A 25,036-nucleotide genomic window follows, 5' to 3' on the forward strand; every position below is an offset into this window, starting at 1 on the left:
TAGTCTTCCCTGAGTGGGCAAATACTTGTTGTGAGGCCTGATATTCTGCTTTTGGCTGGGAAACTTTTTCCTAGTGCCTGGTACTGTGCTGTGATTTGGGTTGAGTATAAGAATAACGTTGGTAATACTTTCAGGTGTTGCTAAGTTGTGCTTACCCCATGTCAAGAACTCTCCAGTCTCCCACATTGAGCCAGAGAACAGCAGCATAAGAAGCTGGGTGTGCCCATAACCAGACCAGCTAACCTGAACAGGCCAAAGGAATATTCCATACCACAGAACATCACACACAGTAAATAATCTGGGGGGAGTTGGCTGTGAGGTGCTGATCACTGCTCAAGGATGAGCTGGGCCTTGGTCAGCAGGTTGTGAGCAACTACATTGCACATCACGTTTTTTCTTGGATTTTATTACTCCTTTTCATTAACACTATTATTATCGTTGCTATTATTATTATATTTTCTTTTACTTTTATTATTCATCTGTCCTTACCTGAGCCTATGGGTTTTACCTTTACCTTTTCTCCTCCCCATCCTAGTGAGAGCAGGGAAGGGGAAGGAGTGAGTGAGCAGGTGTGTGTTACTTACTTGTTGGCTGAGGTTTAACTACTACACCTGAGCAAGCAAAACTGTCCGGCATGTAAAACTACACCTTCAGGAAGTGCTCTGTGAAGCAATTTTACAGTGCTGATCACAACAGTTTACCAACCTGTGTAAACTGGGTGCTGGGTTCTACTGCAATACAAATAACGCAGTGCTAATGTGTCTGACTTCCCAGAACAGTGGAAACTGCACATCTTCACCCAAAATAAGCTTGCTACTTTAGCACTTTGACCCTAACTTTTGAGCTTCTCATTTTATTTAGTGTATCAATTTCTCCAGGAAATACCAATTCAAAGGTGCAGTACATATGCTGGAAAGCATATGGAAACTACAAGAAAACTGTTCTGTAGGTATGGCTCAAAAGCTGGGAAACTTTTAACCTACATGCCTGTTAATAAATTCAGCCAATGGTATAATTCAGTTTTACAGCAGCTGAAGATTCTAAACATGAAACTTCTTTGCTTTCTGTTAACTCATGGAATTTTGGGTGGAAGATGAATGGAGGAAATTGCAGATGCTCCAGAAGACTCAAAGGGGAGAACATTTTACCTACTTCAACATGTAAGAAACATAATGCAACAGACAGGTAGTAAGCCAGTACACTAGCAAGAGAGTAAGGAAGAAGTTGCAAGCAGCCTTTTCAGAACCAGAATTCTGGAATTCTACTGCAAACACAGCTGAATGAGCATTAGTGTGCACACTACATTCCAGCGGGGCTCAATATCCCAGGAGTTTAGGGATTTACTAACCTTTATGACTGATGAAGCTTGAAAACACTTGGCAAAAGACTGTTTACAGTATTTGCATGTTTTCTGTTGGGAACAGTATCGCTGGATGTTCTAATTAATGCCGGCTTCTTGGCTACGACATTATTTGCTCCTGTGGAAAAGGCTCTTAACTGACTTCACTACAAAATAAACGCTGCTCTGAATCTGGGACTGGTAAGACCTGCTTACTATTTTATTTTAGCTAGATAGTTCTTTATTATCCTGTTTGAACTGTGTTGAAGCTGTGAGAGTTAATAATGAAAAATAATAAATGACAACAATGACGTTTCAATATTATTTTAATAATTTTCTCTCTGTCTGTAGTTACTACTTTTCTTGAGTGTCTGTTTAAGAAAAGTCCTTCACTTTTCTTGAACTTCTGAAAAACAGGACTTTTGTGATACAAATAGGTACAAAGAAACAATAGCTCCAAACTAAATGCCTTTATTTATATTTGCCCATCTCATTATTTGCATTGAAAGTGTCTGTAAGTTTCTGAATACTGGCAGCAACCTATTCAAAATCAACCCATAAGTCTTCTGGTTTTTTAGTCTAAAATCTCACCAATCAACTTTCAAAAGCAAATAACCTTAATTATTTAAGAAATAATCTAAATCATTTTTGCATGTTTACAGAGTCATGTAATTTCACAGGCACAAAAAATGGAGTAAAATACACTGAATGAATTATTCTTTTCTGTTTATTTCAGTGAAATCTCCCAAGAGACTGACAGAAGCAGAGAAAGAAGTTTGCTAACATTTTGCTTTTAAAAAACTCACATTTTTTACCAATAATCTTATACTTTTTAATATCTAAATCAAGGCAAAAGTCAACAAAAGTCTAAGAGATAGCCCTATGGTAAGGGATGTCAGAATTAGAGGTACACGTTACAGAACATGCAGACTAAAATACTTCTGCAAATTACAGGGAACAGCACTTATTTTTATAGCACTGTAGACTAACTCTCAAACTATCCTTTCTTTCTTCCTAATTACCTTTCCTTTTTTCTCCTCACTAACTTTGCAATCAAACCTCAAACTCTTTCCTTTTGTTGTCTACTATGTTAAATTACAGAGATCTCATGTCAGTAAAACAGTTGGTATGGGTGGGCTTCATCGGACACTGAAACAAATGTGAGTCTTGAAAAAAAAAGCTCAGTACTAGTTTTCTTTTTGCAATAAATGTAACAATGATGACAAATCACAAATAACCAGCTGGTAGGGTGGCAAATAAATACGTTAAGTTGATTTTCTAAACTGTATCAGAAGTTTCCTCTGTTCAAACAAATCCTGTAAGACATTTGTTGAGAAATGCTGTACAGGTTACAAATGGGCACATGAAACACTTACAGTGAAAGGATCTTTAGAACTCTAAGATGGCCAAGAGCTCTATTCCATCATCTGGAAAATGCATTAGAAAAAACACTAATAGATTTTCTTGATCTTTTTAAAAGGCATCTTACCATTGCAGTGTAGCTGGAGTTGAATGCGGTTTTGATGCTCTATTATTTTCTTTTTCCTCATCTGTTAAGAAACAAACAAAAAAAGCTGTGTGATTTCATCAGGAATTTCTCAGGAATTCATGAACTGTTTTTTAAAATGTTTGAATGGTAAGAATTTTTTTAACTAATTAAAATAAATTTTAAAACAATTAAAATGTGCTCAAGTGCCAAAGCTTTCTCAAAATTCTGGCTAAAATTCAGAAATGTAAATAATGATGTTCCCTAAACTACCATCTGTAGATACTGCTTAAGGCAGTAAAGTCTGCAAATGTCACTGATAGCAGGAGCAGAGTGGTGCCAAGAAATATTGACATTGAAAAGGATAAATTTATATGGAAAGAAAGCAACTCAGATCTCTACCAGCATGTGAGAACATGTAAACAGTTTCACTCACTATAATGGAACTGTTGCCTTACACAAGTTTTATATTAGATAAGGCATTTAAACTAATGGGGTACACCCATTGTTTGATCTTAACATAAGGTAATTATTAGATGTTTATAAATTTACAGGGATTAATTCTGAATGAGAATATGTGTATATTCTGTTATATACTTTATTCCTTTTCAGATGATTTCTCTGATAATTTTCCCCATTAACTGTTTCCAAGGCAACTCTGGTTTGCTGACTTTCCAAAAATTCAGATAAAAGATGAATAAAGAAAAAGGTAATTAAAACAAAACTTCAAATATTGGATTCTTCCTAGGAGGCATTTGTTCTTTTGAAACAATTTAGAAATATGTATAGAATACTTCTGACTAAATTGTGTTTTATTAAACATATAAAACATTCCTGGGTGAAAGCTGAGTGGAGCACAAGCAACAGCTCCAGAATGTTATTCGTTGGGAAACAGTGTTGTATCAAATACATTTTGAGATTTTAACAGCTTTGTCCCCGATGAAAGCATTCAGCATAGATGGCTTTGATACCTAAACAATAGGGTAAACCTGTACACCACGCTGCAAGTCACGTTTCTTCATGAAATTAACTTTTAGAAGTAATTTAAGTGAGCCTTTAGGATGCAGGATCTTACGGGAGCAGCGCTATCTCCTCTGCACGTCGGACCCTCTTGGGAGGCCCTTTGAGCTGTGCGGGGAACCCACGCACACAAATAGCACCCCGGGTTGGAAGGCTCTGCGTGCAGCCCTCGTCCCCCAGGACTTCTTGCCTTACCCACGGGAAGCTGTGCCAGCCGAACATCCTTTATCCCGCGGCCGCTCCCCTGAGCGCCAGCAAATCCCATTCCGCAGCTCCCCGCGGACCCTCAGCACAGCCCCCCCCGCATCTGCATGACAACGGGCCCCTAATTATTGGGCCGCACACTCCCTCCCTGCCTTTCAGGGCCCGCTTTTATTCAGCGCACAGGACTAACATACACATCTCAAATCACTTTTAAATTGTGGGTTTCGTTTGTTTTTCCTAATCAGGCGGTCGGCGTGCAGCAAACGCGGGCACACGGGGCCTGAATGCCGAGGGGCCGTGGCTGCCGCCCCGCACGCCCGAGGACCAGTCATGGGATGGTTTCCACCTGTGCTAAGGGGGCTGAATTCCCCTCCGGAAACGTGGCAGACATCAAACTTCAAGTCAATATCTAAGTTACACAACATCTCTACACCCTTTCCATCCCCCATCCCCGCAGCTTTTTTTCACTTGCACTAAGAGTGAGCTGCTGAGAGCAGGTGCTTTACTTAACCTGCCCTCAGACATACATCACGCCCACCATACTCAGCTCCTCCCACTCAAATCCTCCCTAAGGATTTGTTTTAACGACACAAACTAACAATTAGGTCATAAACTGCAATTTATATCTCCTTCCTCAGGTATGTTTGCCTCCTGGGGATCCTTCTTAAAGACCCCTCAGCATCCCCCCCCCAACTGTCCCTTAAAACCAAGAAGGAAAAGATGGACTTCAACTGTAACTCAGAAAATTTCTTTTAAGCGTTAATTTCCATTGAACAACTGGATTTTCAACAAAGATAAATTTTTCGCAGAGTTAGTGCTTGTCACCCCAAAGTGAATTCTCTGTACAAGAAAATAGTGCAACTTTGTTTTCTGTCAACGAACCAGCTACCAGCCAAACTTTCACTTTTCTATTAAAAAGATGGAAAGGGATGCAGATGGTACGGGAATAGATTGGACCTAGAAATACAAAGTTTCAGTATTACATATAAAAGCTCTTAATTCTACCTTGTCTAGTTTAACAATATAATCTCAGATACTTGACTGGCAGAAAATAATAAATAGCTTTATACTTTATATTTTAGCTGTCAGCAGAGCACCTAATGGTGTCCATATCAAGCAGAGAATGTTTAACTCTTGACTCAGGTCCAATACCAGATCACTTTGTCTAACATGAAAGAGGGAAGGGAAACAGCATTTCTTACTTTTTGGCCTGTCATTTTATCAATTCACATCAAAACAACACTGTAGATTAAAATAAAGGCATACCTTTTAAAATGCAATACTTTTAAAATCCAACCTATTTTGTAGGAAAAGGAAATAAAGTCACTGAAAAGAAGTCCTGCTTCAAGGCACTGTCAAAGAAGAGACATGACAATTCTGTAACAAATCCAAAAGGTTTTGAAGTCACAAGGAAAAATCTTGTTCAATTCACAGTCGCAGGGATTTGCACAAAGCACCCCAGGGAGAAACCCATGTAGTGTGCTCACGCCACTGCCAATAGGAGGACTACCAGCATCTCAAGGAAAAAGTGTCTTCAAGGTACCTGATTAGGTGGAAAACCTGTACTCATCCCAAACAATGCAGATAACAGCTTAGACAACTGCAAGTAAAAGTCTCAGCATAGAAGGGGCCTTCAAACATAATAAAACTAGGAATGTTCTAGAAAAACAGTATTTGTTGGCTCACAGAGATATCAGAGGATCCTTTTGTCCCAAATTGCATGGAAGTTCTTTTGCTAACTGCTCCATCTTACTTCCAAAATTCTGTTCCAAAGCCACTCAAGTGGAGTCCTGTTTGTATCTTGTGCACGTTTGTATCTTTGTGCCTTTCCTAGAGCTCTCAGTGGGATCCTCTAACTTTTGCTGTCTGATTCTAGGTACAGCTCAAGGGATTTCTTACTTCTTGGTGCAAGACATGGAGACAACAGAAGCTGTGCTCAGCAGCTTTGAGCCTGCTGCCTTAAACACAGGGAGTGGAACAACCTGAAGCAAAGACACCCCTTTTTTGTAATTGTGTTGGTGTTAGTCTGTTTACCATAACGAAAATGGAGCTAAGTTCTTCTTTCCACTGTGGAGGTAATTGGAGAGCCTTGTACTTTCCAGTGCTGCCTGCATGTGTCTCAAAACCAAGAAAGAAACTAACATGATGTTACTATCTTTACATAGATAAAATCCTTCCCTGATTTCAGGTAGCTGCACACTTCTCAGAGGAATATCCTCTTCCTCTGTACCCCCTGCAGGCCAGATTCTGACTGTTCTCAGAAGTGATTTGGCCTTAGCCAAATTAAATTACAGTACTAAGCTATCTTGTCTCCTATTTATGTGTAGCCATAAATGAGATCCAGGCTCATCAGCATGCATTCCATGCTTTTAGAATAGTGGGAGATTTTGAAAAACCTCTGAGAAATAAGGGAGCATAGTTTTCACTGAGTAGGTATAACTGAAAAAGAAGGAATTTTCTCCAAGGAAAATTTCAGTAAAAGCAAGTAGCTCTTTTTTAAACTTTTTTTTTTTTTAAATAGAATAATAAGAGGTTTACTTCAAACAAAAAACAAAGCTGCTGGGTCAGTCATTACAGCCAGTATGAACATGGATTTTGAACACCACTTTTGAAGCACAAAAAGTAGTCTGAATATTTTCTTTTATCTCATAGGAAGTTTACACATTCATATTTCCAAATAAGCAAGAAAATTTGGACAAGCAACCCTTCCACTTCATCAAGAAACATCATAATTCCTTCCCCATGGAACTGAAGTTGAAACTTTTGTAAGCCTTTATTTGTATTCTTCCAGACCTCTACTTCAATTTAGATAATCTGGTTTAATGCACAGTACACAGAAAATGTTATGGAGTTGGTTTTTTTCAATTACTGGCTACAAGATTGTACCGTTCCCTTTTCCTGCGAATCTTTTGACTAACATGGAACATGGAAGTGGCAGCTGGAAAAATGTTTTAAAAGCTGGAAAATGAAATAAAATTTAATGATAATTTTTATATTAGAATGTAAAGACTGTGGTTTGGAAGATGTCATAAAATGTTCCAAAAGGGTAAGAAGCATTCCAGGAAGCACAGAGGAGATGTGAATCCATGGCTATGAGTCATCACTTCCTTTCCCAGTGTAATGCAGGTTCAAGAGGCCTGGGGGTATCTGGATAAGAATGGAAGATTGCAAAGGACCCCTGTGGCCTGAAGTATGGTTCTGTAGCATACTTTAGCTGTAGAAAAGGAGACCAGCAAAACTATTATTCCTGTTCTAAAACCCTATGAACTCTTAAATCATCCAGGAAAAAAAGAGTCACAAGAGCAAGCATTATGCCCAGTAAAAACATTATCGGTTCACAGCACAAGTTCTCAATCTTCAGTGGAGCCAAGGCCCAAAAAAAAAAAACAGGCAACCCACCCCAACTGAAAACCAAACCCACATTTTCCTTGGTAGTCCAGCCAACAGCTGCCTCATGTATGTAGAGACAAAAAACTAGTCAAGAGAAAGGTGGTTTAGGCTTTCTTTTGGTTGCAGATGAAAACTGGACCAAAACTGAACCTACACTGACAACAGCAATTCGATCACCATTTTGAAGAATTCAAATAGGGTTATGTGGGTTTTCTCAAAGCATTTTGCCTCCTGCTTTGTTTGTAAATATATGACAGAGGCTGGCCAAAGACTGACATGATGGTTTGGAAATTTCTGGTTGGTTTTTGGGTGGTGTTAGAAAAATGTTAGAAAGAACTCAAGGGCTAGAAGGGAGCACATTGGACAATGATTTCTACAGTGAAACTACTAGTTTGTTCTGGATTTCACAGATTATTGCTGTGGCTTATGTTGCTTTCCTACTTCTTCACCTTCTCCCCTCCCTCACCTCCCCCTCAAAACAAGGATGACTTTTCAGGTGGATTAATTCTCTTATCTGCACCGCAGAAATGCTGGTAATCAGTGCAAAGGAAGCATCTGGAAGAACTGTCTATTAAGAAGGAAGCTAGATAAAATCAACTCTGCCTCTCATTTGGGTTTCCATTATATGCTGTGACAATGTCTTCTGCACACAAATAGAGGAACAAATTCATTTATGTATTTGTTTTATCAGTTCTAAATTCACTGCCTTTCATTATCATTGTTTGCTCCTTATTTCAAGAACCAGAAAACAGAATGAGCCACCATGCCATCTTCTTAATGCCACTGTCTGAAACACCTGCTCTTGTTAATCACACAGGTCCTCATTTTACTGGCTCCACCTTTGTGGAAGTTTCTCATGCTCATATTTAAAGCACATTTAACAATCCTGAATTCTGACTCTATGCAGAGTCTGAAGACACATCTTATTCATTACAGATTCCTTCCATCACTTTCTCAGTAGCATCAGAGTGAAATGAACTTTGTGTATCTCACAGGTTCTCATAAGATTCAAAATGACAAGCTGCTGATTTTATTTTCACTATAATCCACAATAATTTTTAAAGATAAATTAATTTCTACTCCTTAATTTTTAAAAACAGAAAACCCCAAACCTCTCCCAGTTTCATTGTCAATTTTTAAAGATTCTTGTGCATGGTTCTTAGCTTGTGGGTCATGAATAAATACCATTTTTCTACTAACATCTTCCTTCTCCTTCAGAAATATTCCCTCAAATATATTCCTAGACAAATGAGAGTAAGGCCCCAGTACAGCAAATTTCATGATCAATTACAATATTGTGCTACAAGGCATGTAGTTTTACCACAATGTCAAAATAAATAATTCTCTTAAAATGAAAAAAAAAAAGTAAAAGGGAACTGCAGCAATGAAGTTATTTAAAATACACTTTTAAAACACATATTTACAAAAAGTAAATTACTAGTTACTGGATTAAAGAATTCCATCTGCATTAATCTCTTGTAATGTGAATATATGAATTCTGGAGATGAAAAGTAACATGGAGAGTATTTTGCTTTAGGCAAATTAAGCAGAATAGAAATTACATAAACAGGGAAAACTAAATGGCAGGCTAGTAATTGTCTTGCAATTTTAAAAACAAAAAAAAAGGTTGTTTTAAACGACTTTGAAATTATTTTGATTACCTGCTATCGTTAAAAATCAAGATCTAAAATTGCTATCACTAGAAAAGACAAAAAAATACTTGATTTAAAATCAGATAGATTAATAAATTTTTTCCCTCTCTGACTAAAAAGAAAACAATATCATGTTTTAGTAAGTGATTTTTTAATCTCACAATTGTTTAATTCTTAAATGGAAATATTTTTTAATTTATGTTTTGATATAGTAGTATTGGAAAACAGCACATTTTTCCCCACATATTTTGACCACAAGGTGTTCACCAATGAAAAGCAAAACAGGTGGTTTTTCTTCTAAGCTGATCCTAACAGCACATTTTAGTGGTCATTCAACCTTTATTCAGTGACACACAAATTCTTCTGATTGTTTTAACCAATAAACAGTACTATTTCCTTTCAAAAAATGTAAATATCCCAGAAAAAAAGATTACATACTATAAAACTATTGAGTATGTCAAGTGAGTAGACTCCTTAAAATACACAGTACTAAAAATTTAATCGAGCTGTAGCAACTTATATAGCAGGAAATGAGCACTCGGACATGTTCACACTCACTTTAAATGAATGACAAGTTACTTACTTTCATCATTAGAAACATTCCCCAGAGAGGTGTGACTGGAATAACGTTTGTTTTCACTTTCATTGAGACATCGTTCAATCCAACTCTCTGCAAAAATAATAAAATATGCTCTTTTGTTTGTCTTTGCACAAAATATAAACTTGCAACAGATAAATCTAAATAAAATGTCAGCATTCAACAGATTATGATCTTGAACATTTGTATTAAAATATGCTCGGTCTGAGGATATTTAGCAAGAAAAATCTTTCTTGTTTTTAAACTTAGCTGTTGCTTTCTAGCTTCATTTTTTGGGGTTTTTTTTTGGTTTGGTTTTTTTTTTTGCTTTTGAACTACAGAGGCTGAAACACTTCTGTGTACAAAATAAAGGTCCTCAGGATATTCTGTCCCCCATCACATGATACATTAAAAAATAAAAATCAAATTAAACATGGAAATCACACTAGTTTTCAAGTCTTAGTCTGGCAAAGGCTTATATCCTCGAGTATTCCCTCTGGTTTTGGAAGAAATCTTACCAGGTAAAAAATCAATAATTCATGTGAATTTGGTTAAATTGAGGATCAAACGGTGCTCTGTGAAGCCCAGTCCTACAGCTTCATTCACACTGGTGGAGAATCTGGTACCTCACTGGTAACAAGTCCAATGTAGCAAGTCAGCAGCTGCTGAGCTGCTCAAACCTTTGTCACCCCACAGTGCAAATGAAACCACTCCTGTTCCTCCCTGTTTTTCAATACATTCCCACCAGTCAGATGAGCTACCTACAGCATTACATTGATTTGAATCCACTGTTCTTCCTGGAAGCTATAACTTATGTCCCCTGATGACTTTAGAGGATGCACCAGGCTCAGCAGAATATACTGTTACAGGTCTTCAGGGCAAAACTTACACCTTCTTATGTGTTTCCTTGGACAAAGTATGAAATAAGAGTTCTTGAGTTTGTCTAAATCCCTAGGTATTGCTACAATAAACTGATCTCCCTCAAAAGATTATTTTTCAAGGGTGTGAACATGGGCAGAAATGAGTTTATGCTCAGAGAACTCCCTGTGGTCAAAGCAAGAAAAAGGAGGGATAGATGGAAGTCTGCAAGGCAAGCCTGCAAGTTATGACAGAAAACAACTCCACTGAGTGAAGAGATACACAAGAAACAAGGGGGAACAGGCCTCGCTGTCAGCAAACTGCCAGAGCCAGAAACACCCTCAAAAACATGGAAATGGCTCCAGATTCCTTTCCATAAGCCCCCCCCCACCAGCCACCAAGCTACCTGCACAGCATAGGCAGTAGTCTGCCAGCCAGCAAAAGCCCATCACAGCAGCAGGCTTGAAGGGAAAGCAGGAACCCAGCATCTTGGGAAAGCTGCCCATCTGGTTTACAGAAGATAAAAGTTGGTATGACCTAATTTCAGCACTAGATGCCAGTAAACAAACAAATGGTCATGGCCAAATACATTCTGCAGGAAAAAAATGCTTTTTAAACCCAGGCAGTTGTATAAACCTGTGCATATTCCTCTGTACACATCTCCTCTACTGCCATGTAAACACAAGGGCAATGGCACCTGTGCAGAATCTCAGAAAGGGTGTGCTGAGAACCCTTCAGAGCAAATTTGCAGGCCTTGCCACAGGACTCCAGGTACTGTTGCTTTGTGTGCTTGTGGTTTTCAGGCAGTGTTGTGGCAGCTCCAGGCTATTCCCCTCCCCAGTTATTCACAGTAGGAACATGCTGCAGTGCTGCCCTCACCAATACAAGCATGTCCCTGCGTGCATCTTCCTCATTCACCATCACACTTGTGCCTAAGAAGCCTCACAGCCTGCTCCCTTAAGGTACTTTCTCTGAAAACCATCAAAAAACCCACTTGTTGGCAATAGATCTTTAAAGGATATTTCTTCTTCCATCAAATTCAACACAGCCTTGTTTACAAATCACTGTAAGACTGCTGACACCATGATATAAAACCTGCCAGCAGGGCCCGTGCTGTGAAATCAGCCCCTGCTCAGTTACAAACCCACAAGCTGGCGGCAACTCCAACTTGGAGACTTTCCCTGGTTGTGCTGCTCAACTGCATGGGGTGGGGACGTATCACCTCCTTGTCTGAGGGCCAACACAAGAATATGGCTGCTTTCTGCCAGATTTCTTTTGCTGCCCTAAAAATGAGCTCACAGCATCTTCCCAGTCCTATATGAGTACTGTGAGCTGTCTCACAGGTGAAGAGAAACTTGCTGCTGAGAGCAACATCAGAGAGAGGTGCAAGAAGCCTTGGGAAAGATTACCCTACCTCCTCCTCCTCCTTTCAGCACACAGCCATGGCTGTATATAATTCCCTTGGCTCTGAGCCCAGCTGCAGGGAGTAAAAGCAAAGGCGGCTGCCATTAGCACCAAGGGGAGACCAATGCCGAGCTCTGCCCTTTTCTTTTCCTGCCGGCACTGAGAGCTGGGAAGCTGGGATGCATCCTCTTCCCTCGGCAGCAGAGAACTGCCAGCAGCCATCTTTAGTCAAATTCCCTGCCTAAGTAGTACGAAAAAAACTCCAACTTTTTAAGTGTCACTCCATAACCATTTTCATCATCCTTGTTCACGCAGTGTCTGTGATAGCTGCGCACATTCCCCTTTTTGACAGGAAAACCGGCCAGTTTACACTGCCACGTATAAAGCCTGGAGCATGGTGCAGTTACAGTTTAATTATGTGCTGCAGCTCCTTTGGTCCTGAATCACCCCAGTTCAGCCTGCTGCAGCCTGAGTCTGGCTTTCCCTTTGTGGCTTTGCATTTAAATAGCTGATAGAAATTCTTCAGGCCTGAAAAGATAAACGACTTGTCTGGCAGCAAAGAATGAAGAAAACTAACTCTTTTGAGCAAAAATGTCAGGGAGTTTATGGCAAATTTGTCAAATTATTTGGCAGATGACAAAATGTGACAAAACCAACTATTTAAAAGCTGTATTATCTCATAAACCAAATTATGCAAGTATAAATAAATAAATATTCTAATATTAACTTCATTTACTAACTTCATTTAGTAATTTCATTTAATAACTAGCTATTTTTCTACTGTTGGCATTTTTACAAGGCTTTTAACTCCCAATATTAATAACAGTGTCTTCAGGTATTAAGAGAAAACACAACTACAGTTTTGATAAAATTTAAAATAGTCCCATCAACCCACAGATCCCAGGCACAGTAACACCTGCCCAAAATAAAACAAAAGGAGAAAGAGGCAGAGCAAACAAAATCAAAACTCAAAATTAAGCTTGACTTTTATAAGGTCTTTCAGAGTTAATAACATTAGATCTTGTTCCAGGCCTAAGGAACACACTGGGTTCCCTCTACATGTTGAATGTGCTTGTCCTCATGACACGTGGGTGTGCCTGTCCCAGCAAGAAAAGGCCCATGGGGAAACTCGGGTGTCTCCAGGCTGTGGTTCCATCCCAAGGCTGGCACCAACCACATCACACTACTGTTCTAAATATGCATTGAGTCATGTGGGATGGAATTTTTTTTGCAATTAAAGCTTAATTATTGCACTTGAACCTTAGTTTTCACAGGCAGGATTTCACAGCAGGAAAACTTACAGTGATGGAGAGTTCAGGCAGCAACTAAGCAGAAGTGCATATCAGACCTGATAACAATGATGAGTCGTTAACACAAGATGAGAAACCCAAAATTTCCAATGGGAAGTGTTTGTGAGAATAAAAGAAACTACATCCTAATACAGGCCATATTTTTACTCACTGTGTTTTTAGTGCATCAAGCCTTAAGGCATTTCCTCTCCCCCTCTAGGACTCCTTCCCATCAGGAGTCCCAGCACACTGTACCCTCAATTGTACTGAAACAAGGATCAGCACTAGTGAAAAAGCAAAATAACAGATTAGGAATAGCTAGTAGTAAAATGTAGTATAGTCACTTACTCATAACTGTGTCGCAGTATGGAAACTATCATAATCTTACTAGCAAAGAAAGAAAATAATGTTTTTAATGGAATTTTGAGGATCCATCTTCAAATATCATAGCAACTATTTAATTTTGCACAGGTCAAGAGTGAACTGTAGTGAAACACACAACTGTGTTCCTCAGCCTTAAAATTTTTGTTATACAATTTTGCATACGACTAAATGCAAATACACTGTATCTGCTGTGGTCTTCCTACATAAGGGAAAGGAGACCATTATTCAAATTACAATAATTTTCCCAGTGTAAATATTGTGACAGAATAAGTTACTATTACACCAACAAAAAAATTAGAAATTGTTCAAAATTAAATGCTGAAAGATGAATTTAAAATAACTATGGAACTCTTTCTGCCCCTATTTTTGCCTCTTCTCTTTTTGATCCCAATCTTTCTAAAGCTGGCACATCCACTGAGACTCAAGCATCAGAGTATCTCACTTCCATTCCATGTGCCACACTTTTACCAAGAGAAGTTTAAACTGAATTTGTTTTCAAAATCAGGCAGAGCAGAAGGTGTGTAGTTTCACCCTATCCCTACCAAGCCACTTCTTTTCAACAAACAGCGTATTTTTAATTGTATGGTGTTTCAAAGATTGAGCTGGGGAGGTCGGCTTGGGAGCTCTGAGACAGAAATATGCAAGAGATGTTTAGGGGCAGGAACTTTCATGAAGTGTCAGAAATAAGAAGCAGAAATGTTCTTGAAATTTATCTTTGACAAATTATTTTGACATTTTATCTCCTTCAGAAGTAAGAGCTTGCTTCTGGAACACATCTTTGAAAGGCTTCTCCTCCAGAGCCTGAGTTGAGGTGATGCAGCAGAGGAGCCTGTGTACTGCCAGTAGATTTAATGAGATAATTACTCCCTGTTTCTGTAATAGTTATTAGCTACCTGTATTTGCAGCCCACAGCACTCGTTACTCCCACATGGGCATGCTGTAGCAAGAGCAGGGCAAGAGCCACTCAGGTTCCTCTCTGCAGAGAAGAAGAGACGGATCTAAACACAGCCACAATGGCTTCTGCTCCTGCTGTCCTGCCAGGAGGGTCAGGAGTAGCTGCAGTAACAGCACCACCTGTAATCACAGCCTCTTCTGGCCTTTGGGAACCGCTGTGGCCACAGGCGATGGGGGGCTATGCCACACAGCTTGGAACTGAGCATACCCAGAGCTGCTGGCTACAGCCCTGTGGGCATGTGTGTATGCCCTGAAGGGAGAGAAGGAGGGTTTATGGGCAGAACAAAGCTCTGTGGCCTCCTAATCTGAGCTGCATTTTGCTCACCTCATTCCCTACACAGTATATACAGTACTAGTTTTCCAGTTATGCCATATCCTCTGATCCATGTGTGGTCACAGCACTGGCATAATTGGGAATCACTAGTTTTTTGAAAGTGTATGAGATGAGAATCCCCATGTCCTAGAGACACAGCCAAGGCTTTGATAATGACAAAATTTGCACAACCATTTATTTCACCAAAGCCATAGCAATTTCATGAAAAGCCCTCTTATGTGCTTTCAGCTCTAGACTGGCTCTCATATTCCAAATTTTTAAGTCACCAAAAAGCATGACAATTTATTTAGGGAGCTGAACACAGACCAGCTCTTCTTCCACATGAGTTTGCATGTCACTGAAATAGAGTTATCACTGAAATAAGAATATAAGATTTGATAGGACCCAAACCACTTCTTGTGCTATATACTAACTTGGATGGCACAGCTGCAACAGTCCAGCTCCTTATCTTTATTCATGATTGCTCTTGTAATTTTTTGCCCATTTCTCGAGGCAAATTAAAAAAAAAAAAAAGTTGTGAGTAACTGTGAGAAAAGGTATCTAAAAGTAATAATGCAAATATAAAGGAACTAGCAAATCGTAGTGCATTTATAAGAGGACCTGATGGAAAAATTACTATTTAGCAGTGAGGACAGTCTCAATTTTACAGTTCCAGTGACAGAAGAAGAACTCCTCTCATGCATACAGAGTCTTAGCACCCCTCTGAGTTATTTGTTTGATGTTCTCAGAGGGAAGAGTTACTCATCTCTTCCTGCAGTATCTCTTTGCCAAGTGTCTCAGTACCAAGCTGGCCAGCAACACTGTCTAGCTGCTCATCTGATCTGTAACCACAAGAGAAAGTGGTTGCTAACAGGAGATTTAGCAGGTAAACACAGTAACTCAAAAGCTCAAGAGGCTGACTGAAGGTCATAGAACCTCCCGTTTCCATTTTGATAGCCCATGGTACCAACAGTAGAGTTGATGGGATGATATTCTATATCTTTTCTTATTAATGAAACCATCACTGCCCTGACAGCGTCTTCTGTTGTCTGTTTCAGAGTAAGTGCTGAGGTTTGCAAGATTCATTGAGCTTTTCTCTGCAGAGCTGATCTTGCTGAACATGGTCTGAGACATGCCAACACCCCAAAAACTCTGTTCATGCTCTCCATGTTGCATCATTGCTGCAGACAGAGAACTTCTAACCTCTAGATCTGTAAAATTCATAAAGTCTGAGTAGCCTGCCTGCTTCAGCCATCCCTTAGTGTGCTGAAAACCTAATTTCTAAATGCTATCTGAATGAAAGTAAGGAAAAATGAGCCAGTGCATGTAATATTTTGACAAATGCAAGTGAAGACTTCACCTTGTAACACTTCAATGTTTTGGAGCAATTGGCCATAGCTTATAAGACAAATCACAGTCCCTTAAAGGCAAAAGAGATGATCCCTTTCTCTCAGGAGTAGTGATCAGGAGATAAACCTGAAGTCTGACCCTCAAACTACTAAACACCTATTCTAGTACCTGCTGTATACAACATCTGGCCTGAGCAGAAGCAGGATTCATGTTCTGTATCTCTCTCACACCTTGCAGCACAGCACCGCTGGTTACAGGCACATCTGCTACCTGAGAAGTGCTGCTGGAGTGCTGTGCAGGTTGGTTACAGCAGCGCATTTCAAGCAACACACTGCTTGAAAGAAAGCAAACAAAAATCACGTCATCTACAAAGCCTCAGTGTACTGCAAAAGCAAGACCTAAACAAGATCTTGCTTAGCCTCAGCACATTGTTATGAATAAGTGTGTCTGTGACACGACAGGGCTTGGCAGCCACTGGCTCCCATTGAGGGCATTGAACTTACCAAAATCTACTAAAATCAAGCAGAACAAGCTACTAGGGACAGCCAATCACACAGTAGTTTTCTAAGATTTAGGTTTTCATAGATGATGTAATCAAAACATTCCTCCTCTCCACTGCCAAATGAAAGGTTTCTGAGACCATACAAAGGTCACTATCCAGCTGCTGTTCCCTGTAACTGCCTCAGCACATAGACACTCCTAGTTCACAAATCAGCTCCTCTCTAGCCATCAAGGGGGACCTGCTCCTTGCTGCCTCATTCGGTGCCATCAGCTGGCAAGGCACACACCCTTCAGTCAGTGCATGCTAGCTGTCAGTAACATTTTCAAGCTCCACAGGAAATCATGCCACTGTCCTTCTTGGTCCTGCACAGCCATCTTCTGTTCTTCCAAGAGACCTGCTCCTCAGCGATGACAGTGACACATGGCCTTGGTGCAGATGGCAGAGCTGCTACCCTTACAAGCTGCCAGATACTTCAGTGTTTTGTTTGCTAACTTTTTACTTCATTTCCAACAGGGGAAAATGTCAGGCACTCTTGTTGCAGTCCTTTTGTTCTTATTTCTTGGCATACAATTCTATTGGATCTATTTCAGGGTTAATGGACATTGGTCCAGGGCACATTGTAGATGTTGGCAGGAATGTTTTTGTTCTCTTTTTTTGTCTTATGATTCTGAAAAAGCATTGTGAAGATTCTCCATGATATCATAAGAATGCAAAGAATAACTCTCTTGCATGTGAGAGAGCTCTTTTGTTTTGTTTAGCCAGATCTTCACTCCCAGTATTGATTTTCTGCTAAACTATTTGATAAAATATATTAAAAATTGACCTACTTAAACTAATAACAAAAAGCACCACAGTTAATAATTTTTAACTCCTCCAGAATACTTGGGCAGAAAAGCTGGAATTTATGAGATGTGCTATTCTTATGCTGTGCACTGTGCAGAAGTTCATCTGAATGTTTCTTTCGTTTAAGTATTCTGGCAACAATATTCCTTGTTATGAAGGCGCACCCTAAATGCAGATAAAACACCCCCAGAAGCCCTATAATACAAGATGTTTCTGAATAATGATTCTGGTGTTTAGGGCAGCCTATACCCTGGATCAAATAAGGAACTCCTATCTGCCCCCTTCTCTGGAATCACACAGCACATTGCTATTGCATTTCCAACTCAATATGCATGTTAATTAGAAGTAGCCCTTTCCCTCTCCCAGTCACACACAGATGCTATCTACTGTTTCATTTTGAAGAGTAAGTTTCACCAGATCAGTAATGGCTGCTTAGTTCTTGCTTCATCAAAGCCATTCCTCATTTAGCAGAAAAGCAAACCTCACTTGGTCCGATTTCAGTGCGGTGATATTTCCTCACATTCCCTTAGTGACACCAGTAACTGACCAATTCAGCTCTCCCAGTGCTGAACTTTAACTTACATGGTTGTGCAACATGCTGCCAATCTTTTCATCAGTAAGATCATCACACACATCATGTGCCTTCCAAGCACCAACCCTGCAGACAGCAAAATGTGCCCTCATGCTTCCCCAGCAGGATGTGTTATGACTCCTTGGTCCATCAGGATCTGCTGCATAACTCAGTGGAAAGGCTATCAGTGTCTCCAATTTAACTACAATGCGTCCTTTCAAGGAAATGCCTACATGTCTCTTGATCATTGCCAGACCTATGCTTCTCCAGAAAAAAAGCTCAGGGTCAATTGATGCCCCTTTTTGCCCCAGATTCCATTAACTCCTTATGCTATTAACATGAGACACACAAGTGAGCTCATAGGGCCTTAAATTCTAGGTACCTCTCCCATCTCTTCCACCCTGCAGCAGTCTCTTCTCCCAAGCTTCTAGGTTAGACATTCCCAGCTGCTGCCATGGTCTCTCAGCTTACTAGTGTGCATGAGAAGACATGAAGTTCTCAAATCCTTAATTTAGCTCAGCTTCATTATTACACAGGGCTGGAATCATTTGGCTGAGCAGGAGAGCTATGGCTCAAGAAACAGAATTTGCATCAAGTACCCATGAAATGCTTCTCTCTGCCTCAGGAGCTGATGAATCCAGCAGGCAGGCCAATTTGGCACAGAGATAGTAGTACATCAGTAAGACAGCCCCACAAAGGTAACAAAATGAAAATATGTGAGATATGGGTGAGGGATACACAAAACACTAGTTGTGGGGCTCAGGGGAGAGAGAGAGGAGTGGCAAGGCTGGTTGTTGGAAAGGAGGTGAGAAGAAAACAGAAAGGAAACAAAAGAATAAATGAGAAAGAAAAAGGCATGGTCAGAAATAAAGGATTGGAGAAAAGAAAGTAACTATAGAGACTTTCAATTTTTTTCTTTTTTTAATCAGGAGAAAAGAGGTCAGCTCCTAAAGGAATGAGGCTACAGTAAATATTTCTCATTAGAAACAGCATCCAGTCGAGCATGAAAGAACATAAGAAGACAGACCCAAGTGTGCACAGAATACATGACTCAGGTGTTAGGACATAATCACAGCAGTAGGAAAGAGACAATCCTTTGACTGAAAAAGAGTGTGAACTAAAATATAGAGAGGCTACATTGACTCAAATGGTGACCCCTTTTCCTCCCTTTATATCTATATAAAGGGAATATCTACTCCATATCTATCTGTAGCTTATTATTGTCAAAGGATGCTGCCATGACATCATTCACAACCATTTGGTGGGTAAATATGACACACCAGACAGAAACAAATGAATGCTGTTGCTGTCAGAATGAACACAGAGAGTATCTGCCTACCAAAACTAGCAGAGACAACATTAATAAATCATCATAACATCCCCCCACAAAGATTGGTACCCTTCAGAACTAATTTCATGCTGTTAGCTTTACAGTCTAAATACGGTTGACAAAAAGTCTTTGCTAAGTCCCGATGCGCCTAGACTTACAGATTTGTAAACCTTGTATGAATTTAATCCCTTCCAAACTATCTTCCCTTCCTTTACAAAGTACTATGAAAGTAGACCAGAGCTTTTAAAACTAGGACCCTGGCTCTTCTGAGAAGACTCTAGTCTCCCCTGAACAATATGCAAAGCAAACTCAGGGAGGGAACATGAGAAAAAAGAGAAGTCTTCTTTCCTCCTTCTTTTTTTGCCCAAGACTCACCAAAACAAGAGTCTAGTATTGAATATTCAGCACTGAATACTAACTGCTCAATAGATGGTCTGTTTGCAGAGCTCAAAGTGGAAATGACCCAGCAAGGAGGAGAGGTGAACACACTGCTCCATCCATGTGATTAAACTGCTCTGTAAACGCAGTCCTCCCCACTTCTACCCACCTCATTACAATGGAGGCCATTTGCTGCCCCTACCACAACTCATTTTTAAAAAAATGTTTGCATTAGAGGGGCCCCTGAACCAGTATTGTCCCCATGACTCTACATTTATGATAGGAATGTGAGTCCCAGCTCGGGAAAACCTGCGCTAGCCAGGCAGTCCAACCAGCAGGATGTGCTACTGCCACTGCTTGGGAAAAAGAAAGCACTGGCATAGTTCACAGAGGAGCAGAGCAGGGAACAGTCCCTGCTTTCAGCCTGCACAGAGCATGGGGTGAACACCACCGGGCAGCTGCCTTGTTCTGCCATGGACCTTGGAAGTCTCTTCAGTTCTCCTCCTCTGAGTTAAGACATTTTGCACCCAGGAGGCCAAGCTGTGACAGAGGCTGGTGTGCAAACACAACACATCGTTTAGCAAATGGGTCATTTGCACTATGCCTCTCATAGGGCCAAATTTCCCTTGAAAACAAAAACATTATTGATTGTACCCTTAACCCCAAGAGGTCCAAAAGAAGCAGCCTTTTACTTACACAAAGTGCACATTTCAGACCTGTACTGCCAAGAGTTCCTGCTCCAGCTCTTTCATCACATTGTCCCCAGTGGGACCTCTGTCTCACGTGCAGCACTAGGCACAGCTCCCTTTCCTGGTGGCCCTGGGGTGCCAAGCTTGTTAGCCAGCAAATCTCTATCCTGCTGCTTAGCCTGGTCTGGCAGACAGAGAGCTGGAGCTGAAGGGCTGTGGTGAGGGATAGGTGAGTCCCTCCACCACCACATGAGCCTGCAGACGCAGGAACACCCACTGCAGGAGCAGGTGTCCTTCATCACAGAGCAGCACAGGTCTGCCATGCCCTGACACACAGCACTTGGGGACCAGGACTCCACTTTTTTATTGCTCTGCTCCGTATTTTTTTATGGTGTCTATCAGGCCACTGTCACCTTAAGGACCAGCCAAGAATTTCTGTTTTCCCTTTTGCTTAAGCTTTTTAAGGAGTAAAGGAACAGGAAGGATTTTACCTTCCTCTGAGCATCAGAGATAGCAACAGCCAGGAGTAGGGTACCTAGAAGCATTAAGCACTCATTTGCTTAATTAGGACATTCTGCCATAGGCTTGTGTTTAAACTGAATGCCAGATGAGGGTGGGAACCACACAAGTCAGGTTGTTGAGGATTTTTTCCCTTTTGAAGGGTAAGGTTTTGTCTCCTTTCTACAACCAACCATGAATTTTATTCAACAAATGGTCTGTTTCAGCAAGATCCTAAAGTATTAGGAAAACATACAGCCTTTCCTGCTTGGTGTCTAAAACAGCTCCTGTTTTTTTTGCAGCAGATTGCACCTTTGTCATATGGTGCTGAAGTGTCCTTAGTAGTAAAAAGGATGTTTTGTGAGGTCTTTTGAAGCAGGTGTGCATTGCTGTCACCATGGGGGAGCTGGCTCTGAAACACAGGTGATTCCACCCAGAACCAGATGACCAGTCATGAGACCCCAGTAACGAACTGGGCTCTTCCTCCATATTTCCCTTCCTCAGCTGTAGCTGAGGTAGTTCAAACACTCCTGAAATAGTTTAGCAGTTAAAAGGGTTCTAGAAGGGAGGAAAAAAAAAAAAAAAAGAGTGTATTAATGGTTCTAACATTGTATTTAGTGGTACTTCTACTTTTTGCTTTTTTCACTATTTTTAAATTTCCTTTGTCACTGCATTTCTGGGATTTATTGCTTTACAAGTATAGCACAAGCTATATCTCAACATACAGACCTCTACAAGCATAGAAAGCTCCTTTTTTTTTTCTTTGTTGACCTGTAGATCTCATTTGCAAACTTATATTTGTTTGTAAGACATTTTTCATTTAATGAATTTTACTTGCCTTAATAGGAACATCTCTAATTCCTGCCCCAAGTAGCCAAACCAGCTGAAGAAACAGGACTCTGATAGTATAATTCTAAGGAATGGAAGTTTAAAAAGAGAGGAAAGAGAAGGTGAATGACAACAAGTATTTCTACTTACAGTATTCTTTAATTTAAAAAAAAAAAAAGGGCAGTAATTTCTAACACTTGAAACTTGGAGTCCTTTCTTCCAGGCAAATATCAGTTTTTTTCTAGATACATTCTCAGCAAGGAAATGAAAGCCCCTAGAGAAGAGGATTTTGTGGTTTTAATTGTTTCAGTCTCTGCCATGGGGTTCATGAGTGCCCAAAGCTCCAGCATAAAGTCTGTCAGAGTGATGATCGCAGCATCAGACTGTGACTACAGCCAGTCTAGAGAACAGATGAAATCCCAGCATTTGTCCCCAGCCTACTACTCTGAAATGAATGCCTCTAATTCCCAGGGCTGTAAGTTTCAGGGAATCGGTCATTCAGAGAATATTCTGGCTATCTGAAATATATTGTTTGCTCTTACGATAATATTTGGTATCCTGTTCAAAAATGCTCCGCATAAGCTGCTAATTAATTGTGAACATATCATTCACAGCTTTGAATCAGCTCCTTGGTTCCTGTAAGAATTTCCATCTCAGAGAAATTAAGTTCATTTACCAATAAAAGAAAACAAAGTGCTTAACTGTAGCTGAAGTGAAGGAAACAAGACAGCACTGAGCCCCACATTTCACATTTCAGACTTGAGGCAAATTAAGCTGCAAATGAGCTTTCTCTTACTGAGTGCAGTGAGAACCAAGGCTCTGTTTAACCCTCTCCACTTTTTCCTGATTTCAAGTTTATCATAAAGGGAAGAATGGTCAAAAGCATTTAATTCAACACGTGTTTATATGCAGACAGCTCTTGCAGCAAGCAAGAAAGACTGATGCTGACTTTACGCACCATCTCTTACACTGGGTAGTATTTCATAGCTACTAAACTACTCTTGCTGCAAATCTCCTGAGAGAAAAATAAATGTAAATTAAGACGGGCCAGTACCACTAGTTATGTATGTAAAATAGCTACAATTAAGTTATTACACATTTCCAGCTGTGGGGAGGGATCATTACATGCTAACCCTGGGCATCTGCCCTCTCTCAGGCACACGCATGGACTTCAACAGGTGTTTCCCTTGTAGAGCCACTGCAGCATCTGGACCCATCTCTAACAGCAAATTGTATTAACTTTAAAAGTTCCCAGAAAGTCCCTGGCACATATATACAATTCTACAGGATCCTAAAGAGGTGAGTAAACATGCCAGCGGTCCAGATATCCTAAAAAATCTGCATAGGCCTCCACTGGCTTAATCATTGCCACATACTCTTCCTTCCTACACTTGTTATCTATAGGATCGCTCAGCCATGGAATAGCCTTTACACTATCCATCTTCCTCACCAGTATGTCAGCAACCAAATCCCCTCAGCTGCCAGGATGCTGGGCTCCAGCAGGGTGGGATCATACCGGGTACTCATTTTCACACACAATGAAACAAATAGAAAATCCAGCACAGATGCAGGGAAACAGACAAGAGTGTGAACTCAGGAAATTCACAAACCTCAGCACTCTCAGAATTTTGAGCTAATTATTTGTACTCCAATGTCATCAATTATCCCCAAAGGACTGACCTTATATTTGTATTAGTTACATGACAGCCCACCACTGCTCTCAAGGCATTGTTATGATCAATCAAGCCCCAGCTGTATATAGGCCACCTCTTCAAAAGTCTTGAGCGGGAAGAGGTACTAAAATTTCATCACCAAGTAGATTTCAGTGATCCCACGGTTTGATCTTTAGTTTGCTATACCAAAATCCTATGTTTGGAAATAGTATTCCAGAAGATGCACCTCTTTATGACCGTCCTAACTTGCAAACCAGCTGAAAATTAAGCTAGCAAAATGCAAAGATGTTTACATTCAGAGACACTGCAGATTTTACAGCTACGCTAACCTTCTTCCTTGCCTGCACACTCAGTGCATTGCCAGCTGAAAATCAGCCTTCTTTTCTAAAGGCAAGCAAGCCAACAACCCTGATGGAAGCAGGATACTCTTCTGATGACTTTCTGTGGCACAGCTGTAGCAGCATCACAAGTATCTTAGCACAAAATGGTCCCTTCTACATTTGAGAAGGTCTTTGCTCAATATATGTTCACTATAGTAAAGGTGCACCTGAAATAGACCAGTTGAGGCTACAGCTTTCTTTACAGTCCATTGTCAGAATCCAGAGTCTCTTTTGTAATGAGTATTACACTCAAAATCTTGAGGACTGTAAACCATAAACTGCAACTTAAATAAATGAAAGTTTCCTATAGTTCTATAGCTATTCTTATGCAAAACCTTGTTTTAGTTCTTTTTTCTTTCCATCCTTTCAAAGATCTTTACTGCAGGTAAATATTACAGACCAGTGAAAAATATCACAATTGCCTCTCCCTAAGAATTTTAGAATTAATTAATTAGCAGACAAGTAAATAATAAAATCATTCTTTTCTCTGAGTCAGATTTAAAAGATGAAGTTCTTAGGTCAAGGTAATTTTCATCACATTTCAAAACCTCTAAAAAATCCCAACAGATTTTACAAAGTTATTAAAACCCCCTCAGAAATGAAGACCTGATCCAGTGACAGGACCTGGGTTTAGATCCTTGTTCTGCTGCCGCTGCTGAAGGCAGAGGGAGATGACAGGAATTGGGCCCTGCCGTGCAAACATTGCCCACACAAACTACGCAGCTCACAGAAAACATTTTTATTGTTTTTTGTTTCCCTGCTCCATTTCTTTAGTTTGCAAAATCTTGTAAGATACAAAATTACATACGACAAATACTCAGGTTCAACTATATAACAGACCAGTGGTATTTCTTCTGCATCTCCATATGGTATCAAATTTAGGATTCACAAGAATCATTGGATCATCCTAACTGCTCAGCAGGTTAGAACCTTTATAAACACAAAATCTAAACCATAAAGAACGTATTTTTTCCTTATTGGAATAAAAAAGTATGAAAAAAGCATGAAAAAAAGGAAAGTAAAGGAAAAAAGCCAATAGCAAGCTTCCTCTTTACTGTGTTGCAATAAGCAAAGCAAACAGTTTTCAGAAGCAAAATCAACCATTTGCTTGGATTAAACAAATC

At 40.1% G+C, this 25,036-nt stretch overlaps 1 protein-coding gene across 2 annotated transcripts in view; it reads right to left on the bottom strand.

Moving 5' to 3' along the window:
• RFX4 (regulatory factor X4) overlaps nucleotides 1-25,036 on the bottom strand; it is an 87,670-nt gene that overhangs the window by 58,594 nt on the left and 4,040 nt on the right. For both annotated transcript variants that reach the window (XM_036401428.2, XM_036401426.2), the window contains exons 2-3: nucleotides 9,675-9,761; nucleotides 2,829-2,889 (exon numbers count right to left, since the gene is read on the bottom strand). In XM_036401428.2, coding sequence (XP_036257321.1) covers nucleotides 2,829-2,889; nucleotides 9,675-9,761 — 148 coding nt within the window. The remainder of the gene's footprint in view (nucleotides 1-2,828; nucleotides 2,890-9,674; nucleotides 9,762-25,036) is intronic.

Source organism: Molothrus ater, chromosome 5 (genome assembly GCF_012460135.2).
Source record: "Molothrus ater isolate BHLD 08-10-18 breed brown headed cowbird chromosome 5, BPBGC_Mater_1.1, whole genome shotgun sequence".
NCBI lineage: Eukaryota > Metazoa > Chordata > Aves > Passeriformes > Icteridae > Molothrus > Molothrus ater.